This window comes from Bombus vosnesenskii, unplaced genomic scaffold, assembly GCF_011952255.1.
Source record: "Bombus vosnesenskii isolate JDL3184/JDL3185 unplaced genomic scaffold, Bvos_JDL3184-5_v1.1 scf7180000013263, whole genome shotgun sequence".
NCBI classification, from domain to species: domain Eukaryota; kingdom Metazoa; phylum Arthropoda; class Insecta; order Hymenoptera; family Apidae; genus Bombus; species Bombus vosnesenskii.
In genome coordinates, this window is record NW_022882923.1 from 6,649,986 (window position 1) to 6,677,079 (window position 27,094).

Sequence of the window (27,094 nt, forward strand, 5' to 3'; positions counted from 1 at the left end):
CCATTGAAACGATCCTTTTCAATCACTGTCTATTTCGATAGTCTCAGAATTCAACGATTCGTTAGTAATACCATAACACTATGGTATTACACATACCGTTACACCTATTTGGATGATCCCTTCGCGGCTAATGTACATCGTAAATAGAGTTCAGTGTCCGATATCTATCGGATAAATTTTATTCGTGAACCGTTGGAGCGGTAGCCAGGCGACGCGAGGTATCCTCAAACATAAATTCCGAGCGGGCGTATCGTTAAAATCTCCGTGGAACGTGCGCGCGCGCACACCGCGTCACCTGGCATTCCCGGAGATTTCGATGCGTGGTCGCGAACGAATTCGAGAGCCGGAGACGGGGCCTGTGATGACGTGAAAAACTGGCGGGATCCTTGCGCTCTTAACTTAACGAAGGTCGTCCCGCTTATACGCAAGGTCGGTTATTCATCCGCGTTTATTGCACAAGGATTTCATTAAATCGCTTTGTATTCCCCAATAGTCATCGACGTGGATCTATCGTAACGCCAGGAGAAAATAGCAGAACGGTTCCGTGGCTCGATTCGACGAATCTCTGATGTTACCCGTTACGAAGATCGTGCAACCCACGATCAGAATGACTCCAAAAGGAAGAAGATGATTGCTCGATCGACCATGTCCTGTTGGGTTCTTCCGTTGTACTAATTAACTTTCGATTTTCATCCTTTTATCGTGATACGTTCACGATTTTAAAATGCCTGACGAGCTCGCGATTTTTGTACGGTTTTATTGCTTTTTTATAAAATTAGTTTGAACGTAGTTTTACGAGCCGAAACCAGTTTCGACGAAATTTTTACGAGGATTTCTTTTCCTCTTTGCAGAAACTGTTTCGTTGCAGTTTACGTCCTTTTGTTGCATCACGCCGGATGGTACATACAACTCGCAACAGCTTCATAAAGATTGATTTTATTGTGTTCCAAGAAACTTATGGACAATCGCGATACAATTCGAAGCTAGCCGCGTGATGCATCGTTCGAGTTTATTTTATTCGGTGCAATTTTCGAAGACTTTTACTTTGTCTCCGAGTGCTTTTTCTTTTAAACAGTACCGAATTTATGCCTGCGATAAACACTTCGATCATGGTAAAAGACTCCTCTTCGTACAAAAACGGCTTCGAATGACCTTCGGAGAACACACTGCACGTTAAGATTTGAAAATTGTCCTTACAGTTTTATGGTTTTCCAAAAGAATCTGATGAGTCACCCTTATATTTCGAATGAATTTGTTAGCTTTTTAGCGCAAAATATTTCTATATCTATTTGCAGTGAAAATGTTACACTAATAGTCGTTTAAAATTTTTCAGATCGATTTTTACTGTCGATTTTTCTCTTTCTCGTTTGAGTATTTCGAGAAACATTCAACCAATGAGATGTTTATACTGGAGATTGGTCCAACAATCTGTGTAATTAGAATGTTCATACAAAAAATATATATATCGTAAAATTTTCAATCGACACTTCCTATTTTTCTGAGTTTATAAGTTCATAATAAGTAAACACAGAAAAAATGTGACTTAATAAAATCAACTAAAAAAGCCAAAGTAATCGTGAATCACAAGACAAAATGCTACGCAATAAAAACTTATTGTAAAGATATGCAAAAGGAAGGAACTCCTCATTCCCCGTGCATAAACACGTTATGTACATAGGTATTCAAATACATGTTGCTGTACGAAAACTAACTAAGAAGCATGTAGATAATAATATCGGTAATAGTATGTTACTTTTATAATATTTTTTAGATAATTACATTCCATTCTTAACATCACCATACAACAACAACGCTTCATGAATACGTTACATACTGTCAGTCGTGTTTCTTTAATCAAACATTCGATCGATCCTTTTTTTTTCTTCGTAAAGGTTCATCCTTTAGGTTGATTCATTAAAATTTACACATCCGATACAACCATGTAGGATGTAATATTTCCGACGTGATTAAGTGCTCCCAATCAGCCGCAATAAAGACATGTACATAGCAAAACGACGAGAAAAAGCTGCCGAAAAAATTCGTTAACCGTTTCGCTGGCAATTTACTCGTTGGAAGTCAGAGAACCGTGAAAAATTACAGAAAAGGACGGACATTAAGGGCACGTGGGCGGTAAATCCAGAAGGCGAGTCTGCACTTTTATAGAGCACTCTTGTCTGTGACAGATCGCTGATGACCTTGAGCTCGTGGTACCGATCACTATCGAACTAATTAAGGTGCCTTCGAAGAACGAATATCACTGTTGAAAACTCGTATACCTTCATACATACATATGTATATACTATATATACTACATGAGAAAAAACCTGAAAGTGTAGCACGATGCTCCGCCTAATTCGGATTAATATTTATTAATAATTCTTGTATTAATTAGTGCTACTCACTTTCACGGCCTCGTGACGGAATCACGTTCGCGCCGTCGCGTCGATGAAGAGTTTTTAATCTTCGATCGTTTTATAAGAGTTCAATGTCAGATAGCTGATTTAGTGCAACCATGCGCTCGGGAATTTGATCAAAGATTTTTTGACGGTCTCATATTTTCTTTTCGAGAGAGAAGTCATTTATAAGTTACACTGATTAATCTCATAGGTAGAAAAATGGCGAATGGTGAAATTAAGGGGCGATTGTTTATGCATTTATGGGAAATTAATATATAAAGAAATGTAGATAGTATGCATAATACTTATTATAATGTTTCAGGCGTGAAGCAAGTCTCTATTTGCGTTTCATTTCTTTCACTGTGTTTATAAAGATATAAATTTACATAAATATCCGCAATCTAGCAATGATACCATAGGTATAATTTTTTTAAATTTATACCATTTCTTTGCGAAAAACAACTTTCTTGCAGTTTTTGATCCGTAACGCGAGACTTTAAGCTTAAACATCAACTGCTTCGTAAACGGTTTCAAATTTTTACATATACAATTATATGTACAAAGATGATTTATTATTCGATATTTAACTGCAGATAAAATATCACGTATAGGTACGCGATTAAAAATAATTCGAAGGATACATTCCACATATTCTTACAGCTGAAATAAGCCGATATTGTCAGGATACAGTAAAATGTAGCATTATATATTATATTAAAGTTTCTTTGACTGAATAATGAGCACTTAAACTACATCATAAATGAACGTTACCTGATCGCGAATGTTAATTACTATTCAGCTTTGTGTGCATGAATAACACGATTGGTGGTACTATTAAGGGTTGGAGGTGTCAGAGCGTGCATTTCATTATTCTTTGCAACTAACAAAAGAAGGAAAAGGAACGCGGCAATACATCAGCGTCACATTTTCCTTGTTGTTATGTTCTGATTAGGACGAGATAAATTAAAATGTCATTTAATTGCGTTATATGTATTATAGTTAACGCTTCGACGTAATGTGTAACGTATGTTTTACAATACTTTCACTTACACCATTGCGTAGCAACAAAAACGTAATCAGACGTGAATATCACGGTCATAGCTTTAGCGCATAAACGAGGTGAACTAGTGTCTTGGAAAAAAATGCCGCGATGGCGATCAGGTCGTTACTATGCTTCATTTGCTAGCAAGGGAGCGACCAGAAGGTACAGTAATCCTAGAAGAAAAGTTCCTATAACATCGACGAATTGTCTCTCGGTGGCAAATTTGGGATGTCATTGACTTGGTACAGTTTCTTGTCTTTATCAGTAACTCGATATAAATTCAATCTTTTCAGTATAGCGATACGTGATGTATAAATTAAATAGAAATTAGTACATTATTATGAATCAAAATTAGGTCCACAAGCGAATTTATCTACGAATGTCCCACTAATAATAGAAATTAAAATTATTAGGACAGGTTTTAAATCCAACCCTAATATTGCCGATATTGTAATCTTTCTATCATTGATGCGTATTAATGGACAGAATCTAATTAGTTCCTTTTACTTGAATGTAAAGGAAATTTAAAATTTATTTTAAAGTTTATTGAGACTTATTCTTGGGGATATTTAAAGTTTCATTTCTTGTAAAACTCTTTCACTCAAAATTTACGTATGCAGAACACGAATATAGAACGCAATGTTTCGAGTGAACACTCCCTCAATTCGATCTTGTAACGCTAATAAATTCAGGAGACGAAGCAAACTCACTTTCGAGAATTTACCGAATATGACTTGCGTTTCGCATACAATTAGCAACAAATTATCAACTGTGAATTTCTATGCATTTTACAGAATCACACGTACATGCATTTTACAGAATGTTCACGTAACTACAGATGAATGATAATTTGAGCTGAAGAATTCTAATGAAGAATTTTTTCATTTTCATAGTACATCATTATTATAACCCTATAAAGATACTACAAAGTATGATGTATTTAGACCCAATTAATTAATATGGAAATGCTAATAAATACAACGGTGTTCATAGGATATCAGCCATTCTCGTTTCACTATCTGCCTACTTCCACCATCCATCGATTACCTGTCCCTTCAGTCAATTAAATGAAAACGGAAAAAGCCCGGAGAAATCTTGCCAGAGGAACGCAACATTGCTCGAAATTCATCCGATATCACGGTTTCAGTGTTCAGGAAACTTGATAAGCATATCAAGCAAACATTCTCGTTTCGTTCTCCGCCCACTTCCACTATCCATCGACTACCTGTCCTTTCAGTCAGTCAATTAAATGGAAACGAAAAAAATCCGAAGAAATGTTGCCAGAGGAACGCAACGCTATTCCAATATTCCCCGATATCTCGGTTCCAATATCCACGAAAGATCCCTGTCCGTTCGATTCGACAATGACACGTATCAGTAGGGGCGCTAGAGGGGGGGGGGGCGCGATTCGTCAAGCTCTCATGACGTTCCGGTTAGCCGAGGTAAATCGTAGGGAGCACACGGTGGCAGAGGTTGAGAATCGCGTGTTAGAGAGAGGGTAGAGAGGCGAGTAGAGGCGATCGGTTCTCTCGGATCAGCTGTGAGAGCGGCGTGGCGCCGTGTGCCGCGGCTCTGACCCGCTGTCAGTTGCCCGAGCCCTGTGCTACGGTTAGGACCGTGCAATCGTCACCTTTTAACGAGCACGAGACAAGCTTGCGTGATCATCATCGAAACGACTGGGCTCTCACGGCCGCGTCGTCTAGTCCTCGCGAATCGCGTCGTTTCGTCGATGAAGATTGATCACGGTCAATCGAAACACGGTACAACTTGGAGATCAGGATCAAACGAACGTCGTTGATACGTGAACTGCTCGTTGTCCACGGTCGATTTGTAGAACGTGAGTCGGATACACGGATTAGCGAAAGAAACAGGCAAGAGAGAAACAGTGATCGATCGCGTTCCGTTTCGATCGATCCGTGTCGGGGCGCACCATCTGCTTGAAATCGTGCCCCATGATCGACTGGGATTTCTAAAGATCACGAGCCGCTCGTTGAAAGCTTGAAATTGCGCTTCGATCATCCGCGATCGTTGATCCTTACGTTTCGAACGTGCCGACTTGAGGGAGAAAAAGATAAAGAAAGGGAGAGGAGATTGCCGGTTCGAACATCGTGGTGGTTTTTGTGGTGGAAAAGTGATTCGAGGTTAATCAAAGAGAAGCTCGACAAAGCCAAGGGCCGCATGCTTCGCTAACAAGTCTCAGGATGGTCTGGTAGAGGAGGAGCCTGGTGGTTCGATCGCGAGAAATGGCGTGCGGAATATCGTTCGAAGCGACTGCCACGAGCACGGTACTTTTCCTGCTGGTGAGTAGCATTCTTTAAATTATCGTGAACACGTGCATGTGTTTCATTTGGATAGCCGTTTCTAATAGATTTGATAAGATGGTCACCGGTAAGCGGCACTTTCACTTTTTACGCGAAGTCCTGTACGGTAGAATAGGTAGACTCGTATTCCTGAAGCCTGGCTTTTTCATTGTTTATGGCGAAACGAACGTCACATCGCTCGTGGAAATACGTAATGTGTTGTACTCGTCGTCGAGAAGTTCGTTCATGTTCGGAATGTTAAATTTAAGAGGCGAGTTATCGGCTTTAAATCACTCGAGTTCGCGATGCTTTTGTTTACGTGCTCGAAAGACGAAGTTCGAACGTGAATTATTTTTACGAGCGGCTTAGCTCGTTCGTGTGGTCACTTGGTGTAAAGTATCGCCGGTACGGTTGAGGTACTTTCGAGATGCATTGTACTGTACCTAAACGCTATGTTTGGTAAGAGTAACATTCACGGTGAACTCGGTGGAATTTAAACTTGATCGTACGTATACCTTAGACGCACACAATTTCGTGTGCTATCTCGTTCTGTAAGCTTTTAACCAGAGATCGTTGACCCGTAGCGGTTTTAGTAGTATTAGTTGTATATTAAACGAATAAAATATTCTGCAATGAATAATAATGAGTAAATAGAAATATTGTACATATTTTATTATTTAGTAAATATATTTATTTATTCATTATTGCCATTTACTCGGAATACACTATTACTAAGTAAAAAAAAGCTCGTGCATATTTATGAAAACGGATATTAATTGAAATCAGATGCATTTAAAAGAATGATATTTAATACCACTTCTTATAATCGAGATGCATTTACGAACATCAGGTATAACATTAATATTTATAACTTCCTGATGTTTTAAGAATGCGTAATCTCATTTCAAGATTTTCAAAACTTACGAAACACTTATGCATCGTCAGATTTTATACTCTCGATATATATACTATAATATAACTTATGTAATTTATAAAATGAAAAATCTCAATGACAATGTGCCTAAGAATAGTTGTCTGTTTCATAAATTACATTTACTTTAAATAACTCCAAATTACATCACAGGCGTAAATGTCATGAATTCGCCAACATCAACCTTTGTTACGTCCTCAACGCGATCCGTCATATACTTTCTGAAACAACACCCTTTATATACAAACCGTGACATTTTGTCCGGTGATTTCATCAATGTTCCTATAGCATGTTTAACAATGTTTTACTTAATTTCAAAGTTGAGTATGTCTTTCGAAAGTAACTGTAGATACTATAAGGTTCTATATAATAATATTCTATAATATTAAGTTAGTCCTGTAATTTTGTCTTAAAATATTATATTTTGTAACTATTTAATTATATTTTACAGTACGATGATTATATATTGTTAACGGGTGAGCATTTTTTTAGCAATACCGTGTTAATGATGTGCAAATTACACCGGTTGAAATTGTTAATTCAGGTATTTGCAATCATCCCTATTACAATAGACTTTCACCAAGACAGTAACGCCTATTGTTAAATTCTGCAATCATAAATCATCTCGCTGCCCTGTATGATCTTTCGTTTAAATAGTAATGGAACATTTATACACGAAAAGTATCAGCGAAAGTTATCATAATTATCGAAACAATTAATTTTCAAAATATTCGAATTCTTCGTAGAACTTACTCACAAATTCAACTATATATAATAGTTGTGTTATGAACAATTTTATTTCTATTTGTTTCTCCATATTCTAATTTCTAATATTTTGAAGCACTATAAATATGTCTAAAACGATATGCAAATTTTTATTTCAAGCAACAAAGAACTAAAATAAATTGAATTTCATATGAGTACATTTCTATTTATATATTTACCACGGTATCACATATATAAAAAAGATACTCGCCACCACTCTTTCGCCAACTCCCTGAATTACCGATTCCATAAAAATTTTCTGACATGCGGATCACAACCTACCCCACGACGACACACTTAACCACATCCGGCGGCACTACCGATCGAAGCAAGGTATCCAACCCGACCACTCGACGATCACTCAAAAAGTCATTATCACGAACCCGTTAACATTAACCTTCACGCGCCTCGAGCGTGGACAGTTGCGCTGCCAAGAACACCTCTTCCTCGCACGCAAACCGTGACATTTCTCCGCTTGATTTCATCAACGTTGCCCCGTCATATTTAATAACGTTCAACGCACTCTTACAACTTTTCTTAAGATGACAACTTCGTTAAGACATTGACTGCCATGCGGATTTTATATATCTTGCCCTTGCTGTTGCGATCGATTGGAACATACTATGCCATAACAGTTAACTTTTGCAAAACATCGTATCGCATAATATTTCACTTTTCTTCTGACAACGTTATCCAAGTCATGAATTTTTATTTAGCCGACGAAACTCATCTTACTTTGATTATTCTAAAAAATTTAGTCACGTGGGTCATCGATAATCACCGTGACAGTCAACGCGTTAATCGTTAGAGAGCGTTATTCTATTACGGCTGTAACAAAACTATTCTATCTCGATGCGTGCAAGCGAATCTAGTGGCATTCACACACAGCATGACACACGCATCGGTAGGTGTACGACTAGAGTCAAGGATACAGGCGTTATCTCGCCGGTGATTGCTATACTTCACGCAGGATACACGGCGAATGGACGATTGTGCATGCTCGACCGAGGTTCACGTGCAAATGCACACACGTCGTCGCCGGTGAACGCTACTCTCGTTATGCAAGCTGGTGGAATGTTAAGCTGCCATGGTTCCTTCGGAAGATTACGCTTCGATGATTTATCTTGTGCAATGGAACTCGCAAGCACAGCTAGTTGAAATGTTCTGCACGAGATCCTGTCATGTCAAAAATCGGCGCAAAGGTTCGATTCGTGATTAGCCGTGTCGTTTAATCCATTAAGCGCCAACGTTGCGTTAAGTCAACATTTCATTGGTTATTCTTTGCCAATCCATTCACACGATGGAATTTTACTTCTCAACGGCGCGTTGATTAAGAGAAATTCAAACGATTTGCTAAAAATTTCTCCATTGTTACTTCTCCTTCCATCTAGATTCCATAATATTATGGAATTTGAAGGAATTGGAATGTTTAGAGCATAACGATGAAAATATATTCTATGTACAAGTACTTTTATGAGTAAAAGTAGGATTCTAACATGATATAATTGAATATGAGAACCGCTTATTAGATCCAAAGATATAAACCTGTTAAATGTGGATTATAAATTGACGAATTCCTATAAAACACCAGAGGTACAATTACATGAAAGCAAAATTTCAATATCTTCCATACTTTTTAATGTTTCTCAATATTTTAATATTATGACAAACGATATTGTTAAAGTTATAAAAATGTCGTAACGATATATGTTTAGTTGCAACAATAAATAAAATAACAATTTTGATAGTATCAAATTGCATAATTCTGTGTAACAATGCATTCCCTTAAATTCCGGTGACACTTGACGTTAAGTACGAACTTATTGTCCGCTCGTTGCGACGAATAAAATACGAGTAATCGATATTCTTTTCACGCATTCCTTGAAACGCCAGTTCGCAAATTTTGTACATTGCACTCACTTTCTCTGCACGTATTGGAAGAATATAAATCATTGCATTAAATTCACCGACCATTGTAACGCATTGTAACGTCCTATTCTTCGGAGAAACTGGAAATCTTCACGTTAACCTAATAATGCTTCCTTTGAACTTGTAAAGTAAATCCTACACACGTTCTATATAAGTATCGTATATTTCTGTAGCATGACATAGTGCATCTATTTATATAAACGTTTTATATGTAAATTTTAGTGCAATATCATTCTTCAGTGTCTCGCAAAGCTTTTCCACAGACACGCTTGATGATAGTTTAGGTATATTATATAAATAGTAGGATCTCGTGTGCATTTATTACGCTCTTGTAATGAACAAATAGCATGCTGTGCTTGCACAATACCTAACTACTACAGCTATTATTCTCGCACTTCAATATTTAGTCATAAACATCTCGTTACTTGTACTCGACCGAAATAACAAAATGTTAAACTGATTCTTACGCGTATATTCTAATTGTGTGTTTATAGAACGTATCTCGTACATTAATTAATCATAACCGCTTACAATTAAGCAGCTAGTGACTTAGGTAGGTACTGATCATTCTAATAATTACACGAGTTTCTCATTATAGTACAAGTATAATAGAGATACCCGTGACGACTATCCGCACGTAATTATCTTTCATTGTAATGTTTCTTTAACCCTTTTAGTAGTATGTAAAATGTTTCACAATGTACGTGTATTACGCTCTGCTTATTTATTACTACACTGCGAATATCTGTACATTTATGAGCAACTTAAGGGTATAAGAATGTATATGATATACAAGAATATACGAAATACCAAAAGTAAAATATACATTGTAGTATCATAATGTTTAATGAATTAGTATATTATTCTATACTATATGCACCGTTTCTTTTACTATTTTTTTGATATCTGCAACACTTTCTATAGTTCCTATATAGAGTACTTAATTCCTTTTTATCGTAGAAATTTCTTAAAGCTCAGATCAGTTTTCCGAAAGACTTCTTTTTCTTCTACCGAAACTTAATGAATCAAACTTTTCTACATCCATCTTCCAATTGTGAAGCTTCCACTCAAATCTACTTCAATTGGAAACCAGAGTATTGTTCAAAATCACTGCTTTCAAGCGTCAGTGTGTTTCTCCGTTATTTTTAAAATTCCCAGTTCGTCAGTATACCGTGTTCGTTCGAGTCGAAAAACTGAAAATTCCGTCAGGATAATACCGCTGTGGCGTCCATTCGAATTCCTGACGCAACACTCGCGGTGTCCCGGAGCTAAATAAAAACAATTAAAAGCTCGTATTACTGTATCGCGGCCAAAGAGAAAAGTCGAAGGAATTCAAGACAAGTGGGATAGCATCTGGGGAGGTCAGCCGAGGCAACGTGCGGGCCTCCGCGAGGACTATATGTGTGCACGTGGCAAGAATCGCGCGAGAGTATCGAGCTTCGTCACGCAAGCGTAATTAGCGACTGTAAAAGGGCGCCTCGCGGCCGATAGTAGTAACAAGAATTTCGGAGATTAACGACCGATTAACGCAATTAATCGGCCATGCTTCTTTGAAAAGTATTCGGCATGAACGCCTGATTAATAATCCACACGGCGCTTTTGATAATTACGAAGTGGCTGATCTCGATGCTCTGATTTCTATAAATGACCCGTAGCTGGTTACTGAAGGAGGATGGAGGAAAAATGAGATCAAAATTTCGATTACGGGATAAGATTGTTTGTTATGTTTTTTATGAGGCGAATTTATACTGTGAGATGATGTGGTCATCTTGTTAGGGATTGTGATTAATATCTTGCTTGGGGGTATTGCATAATATTTTGGCAATGATATTTTTAATGTTTTGTAATAAATTATGTGGTTTTTGTATTATATATCGGTTAGTAGGAAACTTTGTGAGCATTTATTTAGAGGGTTTCGTTATACTTTTTGTAATTTCAGTGATTTAAATCGTTTAGAATAATTTCCTGATAGAATTTTGAATAGACATGTAGTAGTTTGCAGTATTAGTTGTGTTGGTTGTTCTATTTTCAGATTATTTCTAAATAAAGTTAAATTTTTGCAATGAGAAAATACGAAAGGATAAGACGCATAATATTATACAGAAAGTGTTTCCGCACTATTGAATTTACCATAGCATTTAAATACGAACAAACATATTTTTCGTGTCATTTGATAGTACTTTCTTACGACTGCAAAAATCTGATACTATGAAATTATCCATTTTCGCCATATAAATTACCCAAGCTTGGAAAACTAAAAAACTTCAAATATTAAACACGAAATGAAAGCTAGAAATATTTCAATATTCATAAAACAAATCCATCAATTGTTCTCCGCGGTTCATTTACCACGTCAATAATCCGACGAGCTTCGTCCTTTTCTCAAAGTGACCTGGTCGAATTAAGACGCAACAAAGATGAACAGCGGCATGATTCGAACGTTAAAAGCGACACCACGAAACATTCGAATGGTTTTTTAATTCGTCCGCGGCTGCAATACGCGGCACTCCGGTGCAAAGTTTAATTAGTGGAGCATGCAGAAGCACGTTCAAAGGTCCAAGATAATTGGATAACGAGCAGTTTAAAAGACGATATGCCGCGGTTAAAAAAGAGCAAACGAAGGTTATCGGCCATGGGGAAGTGACGACAAACGATATAGAGCGTGCGGGCCTGTCCCGGTTAATTAAATCGCGAAACGGCTGGAACAACGGGGTCCTGGAACTTGGCGAAAATTGATACCAACTGCTGATACACCCTGCTGTGTTAACGAGTGACCACCAATGTCCGGTTGGTGGCAAAAACTGGCGTACATTTGATGCTTGGGATAACTCCTTTAAGTATATTCGTAATGCCTGTATAGACAATGTTGCTACGTTTTGATCGCCTATGCCTTGGTTAATATCGCGAATCTCGAGAGCGCGGCAAAATTTTGATGGGCCTTGCAAATCAGATTTTACGCTGGTACTCGATGTTATTTAGAGCAGAATTTGCAACATTAATATGACACAGTACATAACGTTTCTATGTACGGTACTGTAGATTTGTAGTGGTGGTAAATTTTAGCAAAGCTCAATGTTTGTTCACCCTGTTAATTGAGATAATCGAATTTAAGTTTGGTACATAGTAATTTATTTATGTTTTTCAATGTGAAATTGTACCATTAATTTTGATAATAAAATCTATCATCTTCATATTTGTACTAGATAAAAGAAACTTGTATATGAATAGTTCGTTACATGTAAAATGATTAATTTGATAAACACGTAAATTGTACTTAGAATATAATAGCTAAGTATACTATTAGATTGCGTTGAAAGATACGTATTTAGTGATGTAAAAATCGTAGAATACTTAACAACGATCTATCGATCTAAGAGAAATGTGCCTATATAATGAATACATAATACCTAGAAATGATCATAAACAATCGAATATAGTAATTTCAATAACTAATAAATCCTATCATCTAAACAAAATATTGCATAAATGACATAGTCAGCCAAAGTTCCTCTACAGATACAAGTATGTACATACAACTTGAACTCAATATCTCAGTGCAATATCCCTTTGCGCAATTCCTTACGCAATTTTGCCTCGCGTATGTAAGCCGCAGTGCAAACAAGACTCCTTCAGCGAGAAGAATAGAACGCATCCCTGCGAGTGACCCGCACGTCTCAGATCGTCGATTGAAATGCCACAGAGGGCGCAGTTCGAAAAATTGAACAGCAGGCAGACTCTTTGTACAAAGAGAAAAAGTTCTTCGACGGGGGGTAGACATAAAACCCGTTTAATAGAGGATGACGCGTTTTTCACGCGTGTCACGGCTCGTGGCCTTTGTTCAAAGGTTATACTGACCGAAGGTCATGGTCAAAGGGGACGATCTTAGCCGACCAGACGATTGGTGCACGTGAAATTGATGTTCTACCCACTGGATTATATTAAATTATTATTAATTACGATTATTACCAGGTCGTACCATGCTTGTGATTAATGCTTGGATTACAAAGATACATTCTCTTTATCCTTTTTGTCTGAAGTGTCTCTTGCGAGTCGAAGTCATCTGCTGTTTTTTTTTTAATTTATATATTGCTTCGCGTTATATGGACGTTGCTACAATTTATTGCATAGCTGACATTATTTATACGGACTTACGGTACCGATAAAAGGTTCAGATTCGGTAGATATGTTTCAGTAGGAAGCAGTAAGATAAGCTGTGACAAAGATAAGCCGTATATCATTTGTGTTCATGGCGAGTTAGTAAATTGTAATTCATTTTGTACGGTATTTTAAAGTAATTAAAGTTAAGGTAATTAAATGTGATATGGTAAGTTTAATTTTGTCATTTGTTCTGTTTGTCACGTATCGTTAATAATTGAATCTGAGAAAGTAAGTGTGACTGAAACGACCTTTAATTTATCACTGATAAAATATCAGTGAAAAACTATGAAAAACTATGTTAAAGGTTCTAAAAAATGCTAATATTTCCAAATGCCAGCGATTCAAAATCTTCATAACAAATCTTCCAAGCTTCGTCATGTTTATTTGTCGATGACAAGTTATTCTCTATCAGCCTGACCTGACATGTTCATCCTTTTATCAGATTCGCATATAACTAGCGATAGCATCGCCTTGAGTTATTCATCGTATTTTCCTTCGCTTTCTTTTTCTTAATATTTCTATAATAGAGAGTAAATAATAATTATCAGCTTCATCTGAGAAGAGGAAAAATATTCGCTATTGTTACGGATCAAATATGTTCAACTTTTTACGTATATGAGAATATATCACGCATTCCAGAAGTTGCAAAAAATGCGCATAAATCACTACACTCCGGTCACTACCTTACGGTTCTGTGTTTGACATTCGGTGATGCACCTACATGAAAGAACGAATGCCTGATTGACATTGAAAGATCGCGTTGAACTCCAATCTGCCGTTTTTCTGGCTCTTGTTTTGCCACAATGTCACGTAAAATTCTGCAACGTGATAATTAAGCGCCGTTTTCTTATACATCGATATATAAATTTCATATTTTGATTACTTCGTTAATTACAACTGCTTATCCTTCATCATCGTTAATTATCATTTTTTGTTTCCGCTAGTCGATGTATCGATGTTTAAACGTTTATAAGTTAATCTGAATTACAAATTTAATAAAAGTTGTAGAAAAATTAACGACATATGATATTTGATACTACAATTTGACGTAAATGTATAAAATAGTTCTTTATCGATTCAATAATAGCGATAATTAATGTATCGACAAACTTCTTTTTAATCCTTACGCTAATAAATGACTTACATCGACTACAAGAAGTATTGGCACATATTCTTATTCGACGATGAAACATTTTTTTATCAGATTTGCATTTCATTTCCGTAATATCAAATTTTCGTTTTCACGCAGAATGTTCAAAATACTTACTTTCAATTAACCAGTAAGCAAATGTTATAATAAATACAATGACGTGCCAATACTTTTCGTAGCCATTGTATACCGACTACGGCGTACGAAATATTTTTGATTAGAAAAGCATTTGAAAAATTTAAAGTACACGATAATAACAAAACTAATAAATGAATAGGTACTAAATTGATTTCGTTAGCATGTAATGGGAAAAGCTTCGTGGAACGAATTGCGCTAGGAGAAAGAAAGAAAAAGGGTAAACAGAAGAAACGATCCAGTTCTGTAGGAAACGTCAGGTCAATTTCACGCGGGCCACTTTTTGCTCGTCGTTAAAATCCCGCAGCCTTGCGCGTTGTTTCTAGAAACCATCGGTGAAAACCGGTCCATCGATATTACGAGAGACTTTATAGTCCTCTCCTTGGCATCGGTCGCCGATGTTTCGCAGGATGATCGCAACGGTACACTAGAAAAGAGATCACGAAGACCGTTCTGCTACCAGATTCCACTGTTTCGTCTTTGTCTAGCGTTGATTGTCGAAGAGTGTTTTTACGATACTTGGTTGCAGTCCAACTCGTAAATGATCGCTGGAGAACATTCGTCGGTGGGAAGATTGAGATAATAATAATTTCGAGGGAACATTTGGACGGTAATGCAGGGTTGAAACGATGATGGCGTGAAAGATCATGAAAGCGTAAAATCTGACGATTCTTAAGGTTAGTCTAGCGTGTCTGTAGTTTGGATGCTAGCAATAGGTCACAGAATCTGGTACAGTAGATCAGGCGTTAATAGGGATGGCAGTAATTTACGGTATAGATTGGTTTAATGAGAATTTTAAATGAGATTTATGGGCTTAATTTCACAAGCTTTCACAGCTCTTCTCAATTCTGTTTTGTTGCGAGTTCATTAGGAAACTTAATTTTGTATTTATGTTTAATTTACTTCAGGTATGCAGAGGAAGACGAAAGCATTCACGTTGTTTAAATACTGAAGTAGAAAGAGTAACATTTTTTTATACTATCAGATATATCGAAATATATACGAAACATCGGGATTCTGAATCCCAAAAGAGGATCGTAGAATAGGCATATCATACAGTGATTACATGATAATACTACGCGTGCTTAATTCGGCGTAGGTCGATGATAAGTGTTGTGACATCTAGGTACTGTATGTTGAAAGTTAGGTAAAAATTCGTGGGAAGACTGATTAGTGATCTCTACTTGCAAATTAATCCGAATTTTTTGGTCAACTGGATACATTGGAATGCCAGACGTGTCCCACATCACTCCTCGTAACTGTGCTCTGCCACAACGTAACAGAAACTTTCGTAACGCTCGAGTTCCGGCAATACTTCTATCGATCTTTCATCAAACCTTACGTTTATACTTGTAACACTTTTTCTCTCTTGCTGGAAGTTTGAATTGTTTTAGCAAGAGTGAAACGATATTGAAATCGAATCGATACTGTTACAACATGAAATGTAAATTACAAAAGATCGTACTACATGATTTAGTAAACTAAACGCCAGTGGGAAGTAGAATATATGTATACCTAGTAGGATTTGAATGTAGAATAATTTAGATTGTTTGTATATAGCTAATAAATATTAATGCAAACATATAATACGAATACTACAGATAAGAAATACGATGAGACACAATTTGCTGTTCTAAGAAAAGTCATATTTCTTAGATAAGCCGAATTTCTCAATCTATGAATAACGTAATACATCAACTATCATCAAGCATGTCCTATTGGAATGCAAAATATAGGAGGTTGCGAGAAAGGTAATAAATCTGCCAAACAATATGAACAGCTTATTAAATTCAAAGGAAAATTTAATAAATCTAACGCTATTTTTATTCACGTCAAAACTGTACCAGAAATTGTAACTTACCAGATATTAGTTAACGATTTAGATATAGACTGTACAGCGTTGCTAATGATCTTTCATAATGTGGAACCAATAAGACAATTCTTTTCAATATATTCAATCAATTTTACATGAAAACTATCTTTTCATTTGATTTTGTCGAAAAAGTTATTGAGTCGCTTAGAAATCGTTCATAACCGAATTTGCCCTATTACAAGACAGATTACCTTACTCAAATCTCCATTCCTTATCGTTTGTTTTAACTAAGATAACAATTCACAATGTTTGTGATCATTTCCTGTCAGTTTCTCAAGTTGCTTAAATATTTAAATTTCCACAAGTGTTGAACAGGGGTGTATAAAAAAAATCAGCCTTCACAAGCATATTATTTTCACATTCCTTTGCAGCTCGCCACCAAAAGAACAATAAAATTCAACTATTTCTAACTTCTTTGCACAATTTCATAACATCGCCATAGGATTACGCGACACTATACCAATCCCAACGGGTGGAAAGTGCCGTTGTCTGTCCCGCAAGAATATTCCCAGTATCCAGGATGCATTTCTTTCTCCTGTCTGCGACCGCAAAATCTCGATGCGAGTTTCTTGTAAAGCTTGTAACGCTCTGTCAACGTTCCGCTGAAACGTCGCGCATAATGCGCGGCTTCTTATTAACCTTGTTAAACGTCGGCAGAAGGTGGCGGTGCCTCGATAAGGAAGCGGAAGAACAGAGAAGATAGGTCTGTAGGTTCGATGTACCGTTAGGAAGCATTAGGGGACGCGCGGAATTTGCGCGTTGCATTGTGGCGAATGTGTACCTAAGGTCGCGGCGGCTTGATAACGGTACAGTGTAACGGCGAAAACGACGAGTGTTTTTCGTCTATAGCACCGTTCAGCCTGGAAAAAATGTTAGCCAGATTTCGTATGCCGGGAGGTCGTCGTATTTTCCTGAGATCAAGGATTATCTCGCAAGAATGAGAGAAACACGAGGGACCAGGTTTAAAAGCTTTTGTGGCATTTAATGCGTGTTCTATAGAGGCGAATAAAATCTTAATAATGCGTTCCGAAGATAAGATACGAACTTTCGTATGGTTGAGGAGACTAATTTGATAATCACGGATTTACATGTTTATCCTTATAAGTTAATAGGATATTTATTTTAGAAAATTACATAGGTTTCTATCTTATAGCGTTATCAAATTCTATCTTTCCGTATTACTATACATTCTCTGTTTAAAACATCGGTTTGATTTTAGAATAATGAATCTTTGTTTAATTAGACATTCCATAATGAGTATCCTATTCGAAACTCTGGAAGAAAATATTTGTAAAATCATATTGAACGTATTCCGATATTTTTATTTCGGTATTTAGAATGCAATTCTCTAGTTGCATTTGATGTATTCGATGCTCTAAAATTTAACATCAGTTTCATCGAAACAAGTGCTTACATTGTTTAGTTAGTCCATAACTTGTTAAGGTACTATATCGTGCATACGCTGCGATAGATGTAATCAAAATATCAAGTAATTTGTAGGACAATGAAATTATTCTTTATTGTAATGTAATCATTCTCAATTCACCCTTTACTTTAAGCACTCATGAGTATATAAGATTTAAATTTGATTGACCCATAAGGAATTTTTAAAGGATTAGTCGTGCAATGATATGATGCAGCACTTTGCCCTTGTTGTCACATGAGAACGAATCACAGACAACGATCCCTTACCCTCATTTCCTGTGTCACCAATGAGGAACATCCGTCGATAGTTCATAACAAGAACGAAGTGCTTTTGTTTATTACTAATTCCGCCTGGTGTATTGTCAAGTTCCTGTCATTGCACGACCAAATGTTCATCGCGACAAATTGATTCAATCTACTTTTCTCTACACAATACCTCGTCGGTCATACTCGAGTCAGTTTCCTTTTATAATCCTTTGAATCTCGAATATTCTTGTTTTTTTCACTACATTTTTACTCCACATATATGAATAATTAATTAATAAATAATTAAGATATCAAATGGTAATACAATATCCGTTATGATGAATTATCATAAAAATTTGTTGCAATGTTTCAGTGTTTTTATTGCTATTACTACTAGGCAACAATTAACGCGAAAATGAATTTTCCAAACTGGTTCGTAAATCGAGAAATTTTTCAATCAAATTTCATTCGCACATAAATTCATTTCGATTCAAGAATAATTAAATGGAACTATTTTTATTGTTTATTTTAATATCTGTGTCATATATTATATGCAAGAATTCTTTTTTGTCGCTGATATAAAATGCACTTCATTTGCATAACTTTTATAGGAACCGCAACGATATATGTTTACATTTTTATAGCAAAGCAATGCAAAATAATGCAAATTAGTCCACATTGGAATGAGAAGTTATGGGTGGCGCCTAAGCGGTTGTTTCAAAAAGATGAGTAGACATATTATTACCATCAAAAAGGAGGAACGAAAGAAACATAGGTAGTTAAATTAGTCTGCAAAATATTTACAATTTAGCATAAAATAACAGATGCGTAACTCTGTGAGTATGTTAAAATAAACTAATTTTTAGGTGAAACAAAATACTATTCCTGTTCGCTCGTTTCATTCTTTACGTTATTGAATACTCGTAGTCAATATTATTGTTATAAGAATCTGTATCGGACAAAAATAAAAATTTCTCAATTATTTGAATATTTTGGTGAAATCGAAAATACAAAAAAAAATCCATTGATGCATTGACAATTAATTTCATAGTTATTCCTCGCTAATTATGTCTAGTATTCTTAGACTCGTTGCCCTGTCATGTAATAATCTTTGTAACTTATTAATGTGAAATTACTACAATACACCATAATTGGAATTCAAGTAAGAAACTTTTCTCTTTTTCTCTAAACACGGTGACGGTATAATGTTATTTCATTTCACTTTTAATTCTAACAAAGATCGTTCCATTGCATCCACAAATTACAAGAATAAAAAGTTACATTATCTCGAAAATAATAATACTACCACGATAATATGATCGATAACCGCCTCGTCTCTCTCAATCTTCCATAAAAGTATCTTTCGTGAATACCAGTAACACTCACTAGATAAAAATTCTCCCAAATCATTCGAGCACCCTATAACTAACTGCTAAAAGAAGAAGCCAAGCGGAATCAACAATCAAGTTACCTGTACCACAAGAGGGCAAACAACCAAAAAACGCAGTAACAAAAAATAGAATATTAGAAATGAAGAGAAGCACAAGATTAAAAGTGTTGGGGAATGTCGGCGGGATCAGAAACGCGCGTTCCAAAGTGCGAAACTTTCGCCGCGCGAACAATTCTGGAAATAATGTATGGTGGGCCACACTTGGGACGACGGACGTGCTCGTGTCGGCCGTATAGGATGGCGCCAGGTATTTTTAGACTCGTACGATAACAACGACCAGTCGGATTCCAAGCGAATAACTGTCCCAGGCAAACGAACCACCTTGCAAAATCCCGCTGTCGCTCCAAGATCGTCACGCGGCATCGCTTACAACCACCCCCGCGTCTAGGTTTCTCGCCACGCTTCGCGTCGATGCGATATAAAGCTCGAGAAATGTCTGCCTACAGCTCGCTGGCCTCGCTATAACTCACTGTGTTTTAACTCTAACAGTGTAACGCGGGACTCGGGCGAACCGTTAAATATACAGTGTGTTTCGTAGCTGTAAAACCATCTAAAACTTACAGTTTTTATATGCGTGTTTCATTACGTGTAACGAAGTATCGAGGAACAACTCGTACATTTTAATTGAAGATAACTTTATAAAGTTAAGAATCTAAGGTTTATTTGCTTGTTTTCCAACAAGAATAGATTATGTAAACTGGAAAAATGAAAAACGAGCTACTACAGCTCATTTCTAAGTATAGAAACAACGTGATAGAATATTCTAACATAGAGAAATGGAACTCGGGACGAATTAAAATGAAATTCCAACAGTAACTTTTACAAGTTTGATGGATTAAACGTTGCTGTGCTACATTTTGTATATCTCGTACTTGTATAAGAATTATATTATATAGTTATGTTATATGTTACATATTTACAAAATAGATGGCTCTTTATCATCTGTATTAGGATTATGCCAATATCTATTTTTTTACTAGATTATTTTCTCCTATCATTTCTATCTATTTATCTCTTTCACACATCTTGTAACATAAGATATTATTTTCAACTTTAATTTTCTAGTTATTTAAATAAATTATTTAAGCGGATCTCTTAAGGTTCTTATCTTAAGAGATTTTGCATCCACAGTAATTTATACAATTCCGTCGCACAGTTATACACGTTTACAAGCGAACGTCGTAAAAATGGTTTCCATATATCGACCAAGTATGCAAGTGGTTCCACATAAATCGTTTAAAGTAACGTTAATATCGTTCGCTTTTTATTTCATTCTTTATTGGAACTCGTTAAAAAGCTATTAAAATATAATGCAAATTGACGTCATTGTTTTTAAACACACCGTGATTCACGTTAACATCGATCGATATGTGTTCTTCTGTCGTGTAGCGTCGACATAAAACTAAAGAATTTTAACGAAATCATCAGTAGATCCAGCTCAGGCCAATCTGACGATCAAACAAAGAGATAAACGTTCACTTCGTGGCAACAGATACGAGCTACGAGCCACAAGTTTGCCTGTCCGCCCCGTAGCATTGTCATAACCGTTTCGATCGGTCATGCCGTAACAGTATTGTTTGTGCAAATGTATCTATCGAGCTTCGACTAAAATCCGCTCCGTGTCATTAGGCAATTTATCGGATAAATCATTGCGACACTTTGAAATTGATAGGCGGCATTGTCCCACGTACTCGCGATCTCTATGAAAAGCCCGCTCGAGCGTTAGATCTTAATCACAAATAATTACGAACAATCTCGATCGTCGTTTGCAGATGCCGAGCTCTGACTATTAATCGGTCGATGTGCGTGGTCGCTATGGTAAAATCGATTCTAGATAGTGGAAAATGTTCTTGTAATGAGTCACATGGAAATTGCCGGTAGTGAAAACAAATTGCACGTCTATGCGAAAGATTTTATTACGTTTATGGATTAAAGATTCTGCAGAATCGACGTGTTTAGGATAGTAAAGAAATTATATCTATCATTTAAGCTGCTATTAATTTTGCAACGTTGGCTTCTGTATTTCAATACTCTTGTATTTCGTGCTTTATATTTGAACTGTACATATTTTTCTTATCTTGCTTTTATAGATTGTTTTCCTCTTCATAAATATATTTTTGGAAGCTTCCTAGTATTTTACCATTTGTAGTATTTGCCATTATAACTATGACGAACTAGACATTTATTTTCAATGTTACTTAATTTGACTACCAATTATAATGTACTACTTGATATAGCGTTACTGTAACGAAGCGTTTTCAACATGATTATATTCCTAGTTATTTTTACAAATATCGCGATATTATGAACACGCAATTTAACAAACAAAATTATTTCTTCAAACCAAATTTGTATCTTATTGGTTCATGCAGGAAACGTGCTGCTGATTTCGCATTACAATACTTCTTTTTAACCATCAAATGTTACAAATGTAAAGACAATAGACATATGGTATCATTGCTGTGTGGTCCTCATTTAAAAATCTCAAAGTTCTTATCGTCGCTATTTGCTGCACATTCAATACAAGTAAATCTACTTGTATACCCGTTTGGACTAAAAAGTCGTGCGTCACATTAACATAAATACCCCATGTAGCTTCTTCATCTATAAAAAAAAAACGTCACCCATTCTTTTCACGTTGCAATAGAATCACAAACTCCATAAAACATTCTCTCAAAAATCTTCATATATATACCTAGCACATCAAAATTTATTTGTTGCACAGCTCTTATCGTTCTTTCTCGAGCACGTTCCCGGAGCAGAAAAGACAAAGCGCCAAAGGGGGATGCTCGAATGAGGGTCAGCTCCTCGTAGAAGACTCGGGAGATTCGGTCAAGAAACGAGATGTGGGTGGTGCTGAAGGAGGACAGGCTTCTACATATAGTCGAATGCCAGTGTAGGGTGGAGTTTCGTGAAGGGTGCTGCGCAGGCAGATTATTCGTACCGGTTTTCTGGAATGGTATGCGTCGTGTAGGTCAATCGCCGATGCGCTAGCCTCTGGATCGTTCGGTATACAGGGTGGTCCTTGTAAAGTGTACGATGCGCGTGACACCCTGCAAATCGACTTTATCTTCAGCAATTTTCCCTCGAACGTTACGAGGTGTCGTTAAATATTGTTCTAGAAAAATCCACAGAACGTTCCCTGGCTACAGGGCGAGATAAGAGTCGGTTGACTCGATTACTGGTCATTAACATAATGCGAGATAATATTTACTTGGCGGTTGCGACTTTTCAACCTCTAACTGCTTCGATCAGATGCAACCCGGTTATTTCGTCAACGACTAATTTACGTCAAGAACTTAACCAGGTGTTGAAGCGTACTGGAATTTATTGAACGAAGATAAGGGAAGCCATGAATCCATCGAACATGCGGTTAAGAGGCGTCGAGACACAGATAAGCGATTTCGCGACTCCTTTCGAGAAACTCCTGTGTTGCGAGTCTAGGAACTTTAAGTTGAGGTATTAACTGGCATATTCCAAGCGGCGATTGATTGCACCGATTGGTGGAAATTAATGGGCGGTAATGTTACGGTAAAAAAGACCTTTGAGTGGGAAGGAAGGTTTGGTCGACGAAAGGCATGGATGGAAACGAACCAAGGTGATGCACGCCTCCAGGTGTTAATGGCTGGAGTATTCGAATTTATCGGAGCTTTATGATTTAAGACACCGTGGAATGAGTAATATATGAGCACTTTTCGAACAACGTTAATTAATTGGTGTCGTGTGATTCGAAACCATGTTTCTAGGAGAATTGTGGTAATTGGGTTTCATCTTACTGAAAAGGGAAGATACTAAGAAACATAACGTAGTATCGTGGAAACTACAGGTAGAAAACAATGAAAGTGCTGAGGGACCGGGAAGGATAGGAAATCCCTTTAGGACAATGGGTAATTGGAAAAGGTGTACGTGACCATTTTGGGTCATTAACAGCTGTAAAATACATGTGCGTGGTGGGAATACCGAAAAATGTGGTATAAAAGGACGTTTGGTGTAGAAAGTAAGTTACGACTAGTTACTAGTGAGTTACGACTAGTTACTAGTGAGTTACGACTAGTTGCAGTGACGAGTAGTTGCAGCCAAAAGTTAGTCGTTACTCGTGAGTTGTGAGTTGTTAGTTGTAAGTTGTAAGTTGAGTAGTTGAACAAATTTAGTTGTTTCAGTTGTATCACTCTGTTTCAATCATTTTAAATAAATCAATCAAATAAAGATCACTATAGTAATGTGATTTGATAAACAGTATCTTAAACAATTAAGTGCATATATACAAAATTGATCTGCATAAACACCGAGTGACAAGATTTTATTCGACTATTTTGATTAATTTTTGCGTAAAGAAATTATCTCCTAGAAAAATATTTCGTCGTAACTATTAAAGATGTGTTCTATTTTTATCTTCAGATCGAGATTTTTTTGAAAACTTCCCGAGAAATTGTCCTTTGTATAATATTCTTGATCGCAGTGTGTATTTCGGCACGTGAATTCAGGCGGCTGTTTGTGAAACTAATACAACGAAGCTCTGCTAAATAAAACAATTAGAATCGTTTAATTGCGCGATCGTCATCAAAAAGTCACGGGAGTTGTAAAGATTGTTTCGGCAGCCTTTGGCTTACGGACCACGCGGAAGGTATAAAAGCGTGTTGCCTGTTATGACATCGTTCTGCCATCACCGAGGTTGTAATTTCTTCGTAACATCGTCGGTTTCGCGGATCCACGGCTTGTTCGATTTTAAGTTATCCTTTTTAGGGCGTAGCTTAATTTACTGCGTGCATGTGATTTGCATCCGTTTAAAGGAGAGGGAGGGAAGTCGATTTATGGCAGGTAAATTCTTAATGAAGTGACAAAGTGCGTGAGCGAGATCGAGAGATTAATTTAAAGTGCGCGGGGAAAGGTCGATCAGCAACCTGGTAATAAATTATTTTATTACAACTTTGGATTTACTCCGCCTGGTGTAGAGTACTTGTTACATTGTATTTTCAAAGGATTTAAATTCAACACGCTGCGGCTCGTTTATTGAATGTAGGTGATTTATAGGAAAATTATAGACTCCGTCTGGAAGAAACTGTAATAACCTCGCAGCACTTTCAATATTAATGTATTCACGTTACTTTATGCATATATAAATTGATTTAAATTTTGGCTCTTGTAATCTTTACTTTAACCGATGTTATATATCTTATGTATGCAATCGTCACAGTTCCTGCGAGCTATCATATTGTATTAGACAAATATTTACTGAGTTAATTAACGTGAAACAAATATGGGTTTCCATAAATGTCTAAACTTTATTTATGACAATCAATATTTCTGAATACAAACGTGATCTCAAAATTAAATCAATAGATAATTTTTCTCGTCGTTAAAATCACTGTCGCATAAAGAAACAGAAAATGTAACCTATCATGCTCTTTCCTCTAATCACAAATATAATTCTTGTTATTCGAAAAGTTACGCAATCAATGAAATATAATGAAAGAAATAATCTATATCACAGCCTATAGAAAACAGTAGCTTTGCGCAATGCTTACTTAACAATGCAAGGAAAGAATGGGAGTAAAATAACATTTATACTTGACGCCGTAAAACTACGAAACAAAGGGTCGTCAATTTAAAACTTGACCATCGGCTATGTGAATCGAGCTGTAGATCTGCCGTGTACCTACACGTGTAGACGCATAGGTGGAACACGATGGCGCCAAACTCATTGACATCGCGCCCATTACTTATTCGCCGATAGGAAGGTCGCAAAAAAAATACCAGGCTAGCCTGCGAACTCTCGATGGGTTTCGTGCTGTCGCGTAGGAGTTTACCTCGTAAATCCTCTTGCCGGCAGGAAAGTAGATCGAAGATTGTGTCACATTCACGTTTGAACCACGTTACATGTTGCTCCCGTTTCGACTTTTAATCCAATTATTTTAATCGAGAGGTATCGCTCGTGTAATTTCTTCCATCCAGCCAGGTATCGTTGCTAGTAATCGTTCAGAAGTTTTCTCACCGGAGCAACCTTGCGTTCAGCTCAGAAAAGTTTCGAGGAAACCTGTATCTGATCTCTTCTTTCCTGCCTTTGCATGTTTTGTTATGATAGTAAACATCGGCTCAAGTATACTTTTTTTACTCTATACTAGTTTAAGGTAGAACTTCCAATTTTTTCAAACAATTCGTCCCTAAACATGTATTATCCTAGTGTAATTTTATAAATTAGTTAATTTCAGTTTTTTTAGAAACTTGGGATCATTACTGTTTTGGAACACTTTGGCCAGATTTATACTCATAATGAAATATGAATCACATTCTATGTATTACATTTTATAACAACAAAATAACAAACATAACAAAATGAACAAAATAACAAACTGATGCATGTTAAATAGATTAATACAGAAACTTAAATAATTGTCAAATGTTCTATGATTGTAAAATTACTGAAACAATATTTCAACGTAAAGTGGAATTTGTTATTCGACAACATAATTGTTTGTTTCATGAATGTATAATTAATTCAATAAAGAAGTAATTTAGATTTTCTAACTCCTTTTGTTTTTGTAAAATTGGACGAAATTTGCAATCTTTTAGAAGATTTACCTATATCCGATTTGTAGCCTAGTTGTTATTCAGTTTGTCTCAGTATTTTTCTGCTGTTTCTTGTTCGATGATGGCATGAAAAGGAAAACACAAAAGAAAATAGCAATTATAGAGTCAAATGTTTCAACAATTTGGAACGTTAAAACACTTAATTTATCTGTTTTGAAGTAATATATAAAACAACAGGAAAATACAGTTTTATTATGTCGTAAATTTCGTTGACAATTTTATCGAAGACTTAGAATGCGACAAAGAAACTTAATAAGAAAATTTATGTACCAATTACTACGTCGGTCTCGTTTTTATACCGATAGAATACAGATGAAGCATTGTAAATGTAAGAGAAGGCAGCTAATTCTTGATTCTTGTAAACACGAGGATAATCCAGAAAGAATCCACATATAAAAGTATTTTTAAAATCTACCTAGACATTCAACGTAATTAGCTCATCACTTTATTCGTCACATTTTAATTACAAAGCCTATTTACGCCCGTGATAATAATACTAAAATATATGATTTAAATCTACAATTATATTTATTAATCAAACGGATGACGATGCTACAATAATCATACAGTTGTGTATTTGCAATTGAAAAAAATTTCTTATAACGTAACATTTTCACATTATGATATGCATAATTTAAGTATTCAATATAGAAGTCACAACGAAACTGAATTTTAATAAACTTGGGTGGAAATTATTTGTTAAAAA

The 27,094-nt window shown here is 36.2% G+C and overlaps 1 protein-coding gene across 1 annotated transcript in view; it reads left to right on the top strand.

Annotated features, from left to right (window-relative positions):
* The first annotated feature begins 4,948 nt into the window (after positions 1–4,948).
* The window catches only part of LOC117232170 (uncharacterized serine-rich protein C215.13-like), a 64,998-nt gene continuing 42,852 nt past the window's right edge, over positions 4,949–27,094 (top strand). Inside the window, exon 1 of the mRNA XM_033491379.1 lies at positions 4,949–5,738. Coding sequence (XP_033347270.1) covers positions 5,682–5,738 — 57 coding nt within the window. The 5' untranslated portion in view covers positions 4,949–5,681. The remainder of the gene's footprint in view (positions 5,739–27,094) is intronic.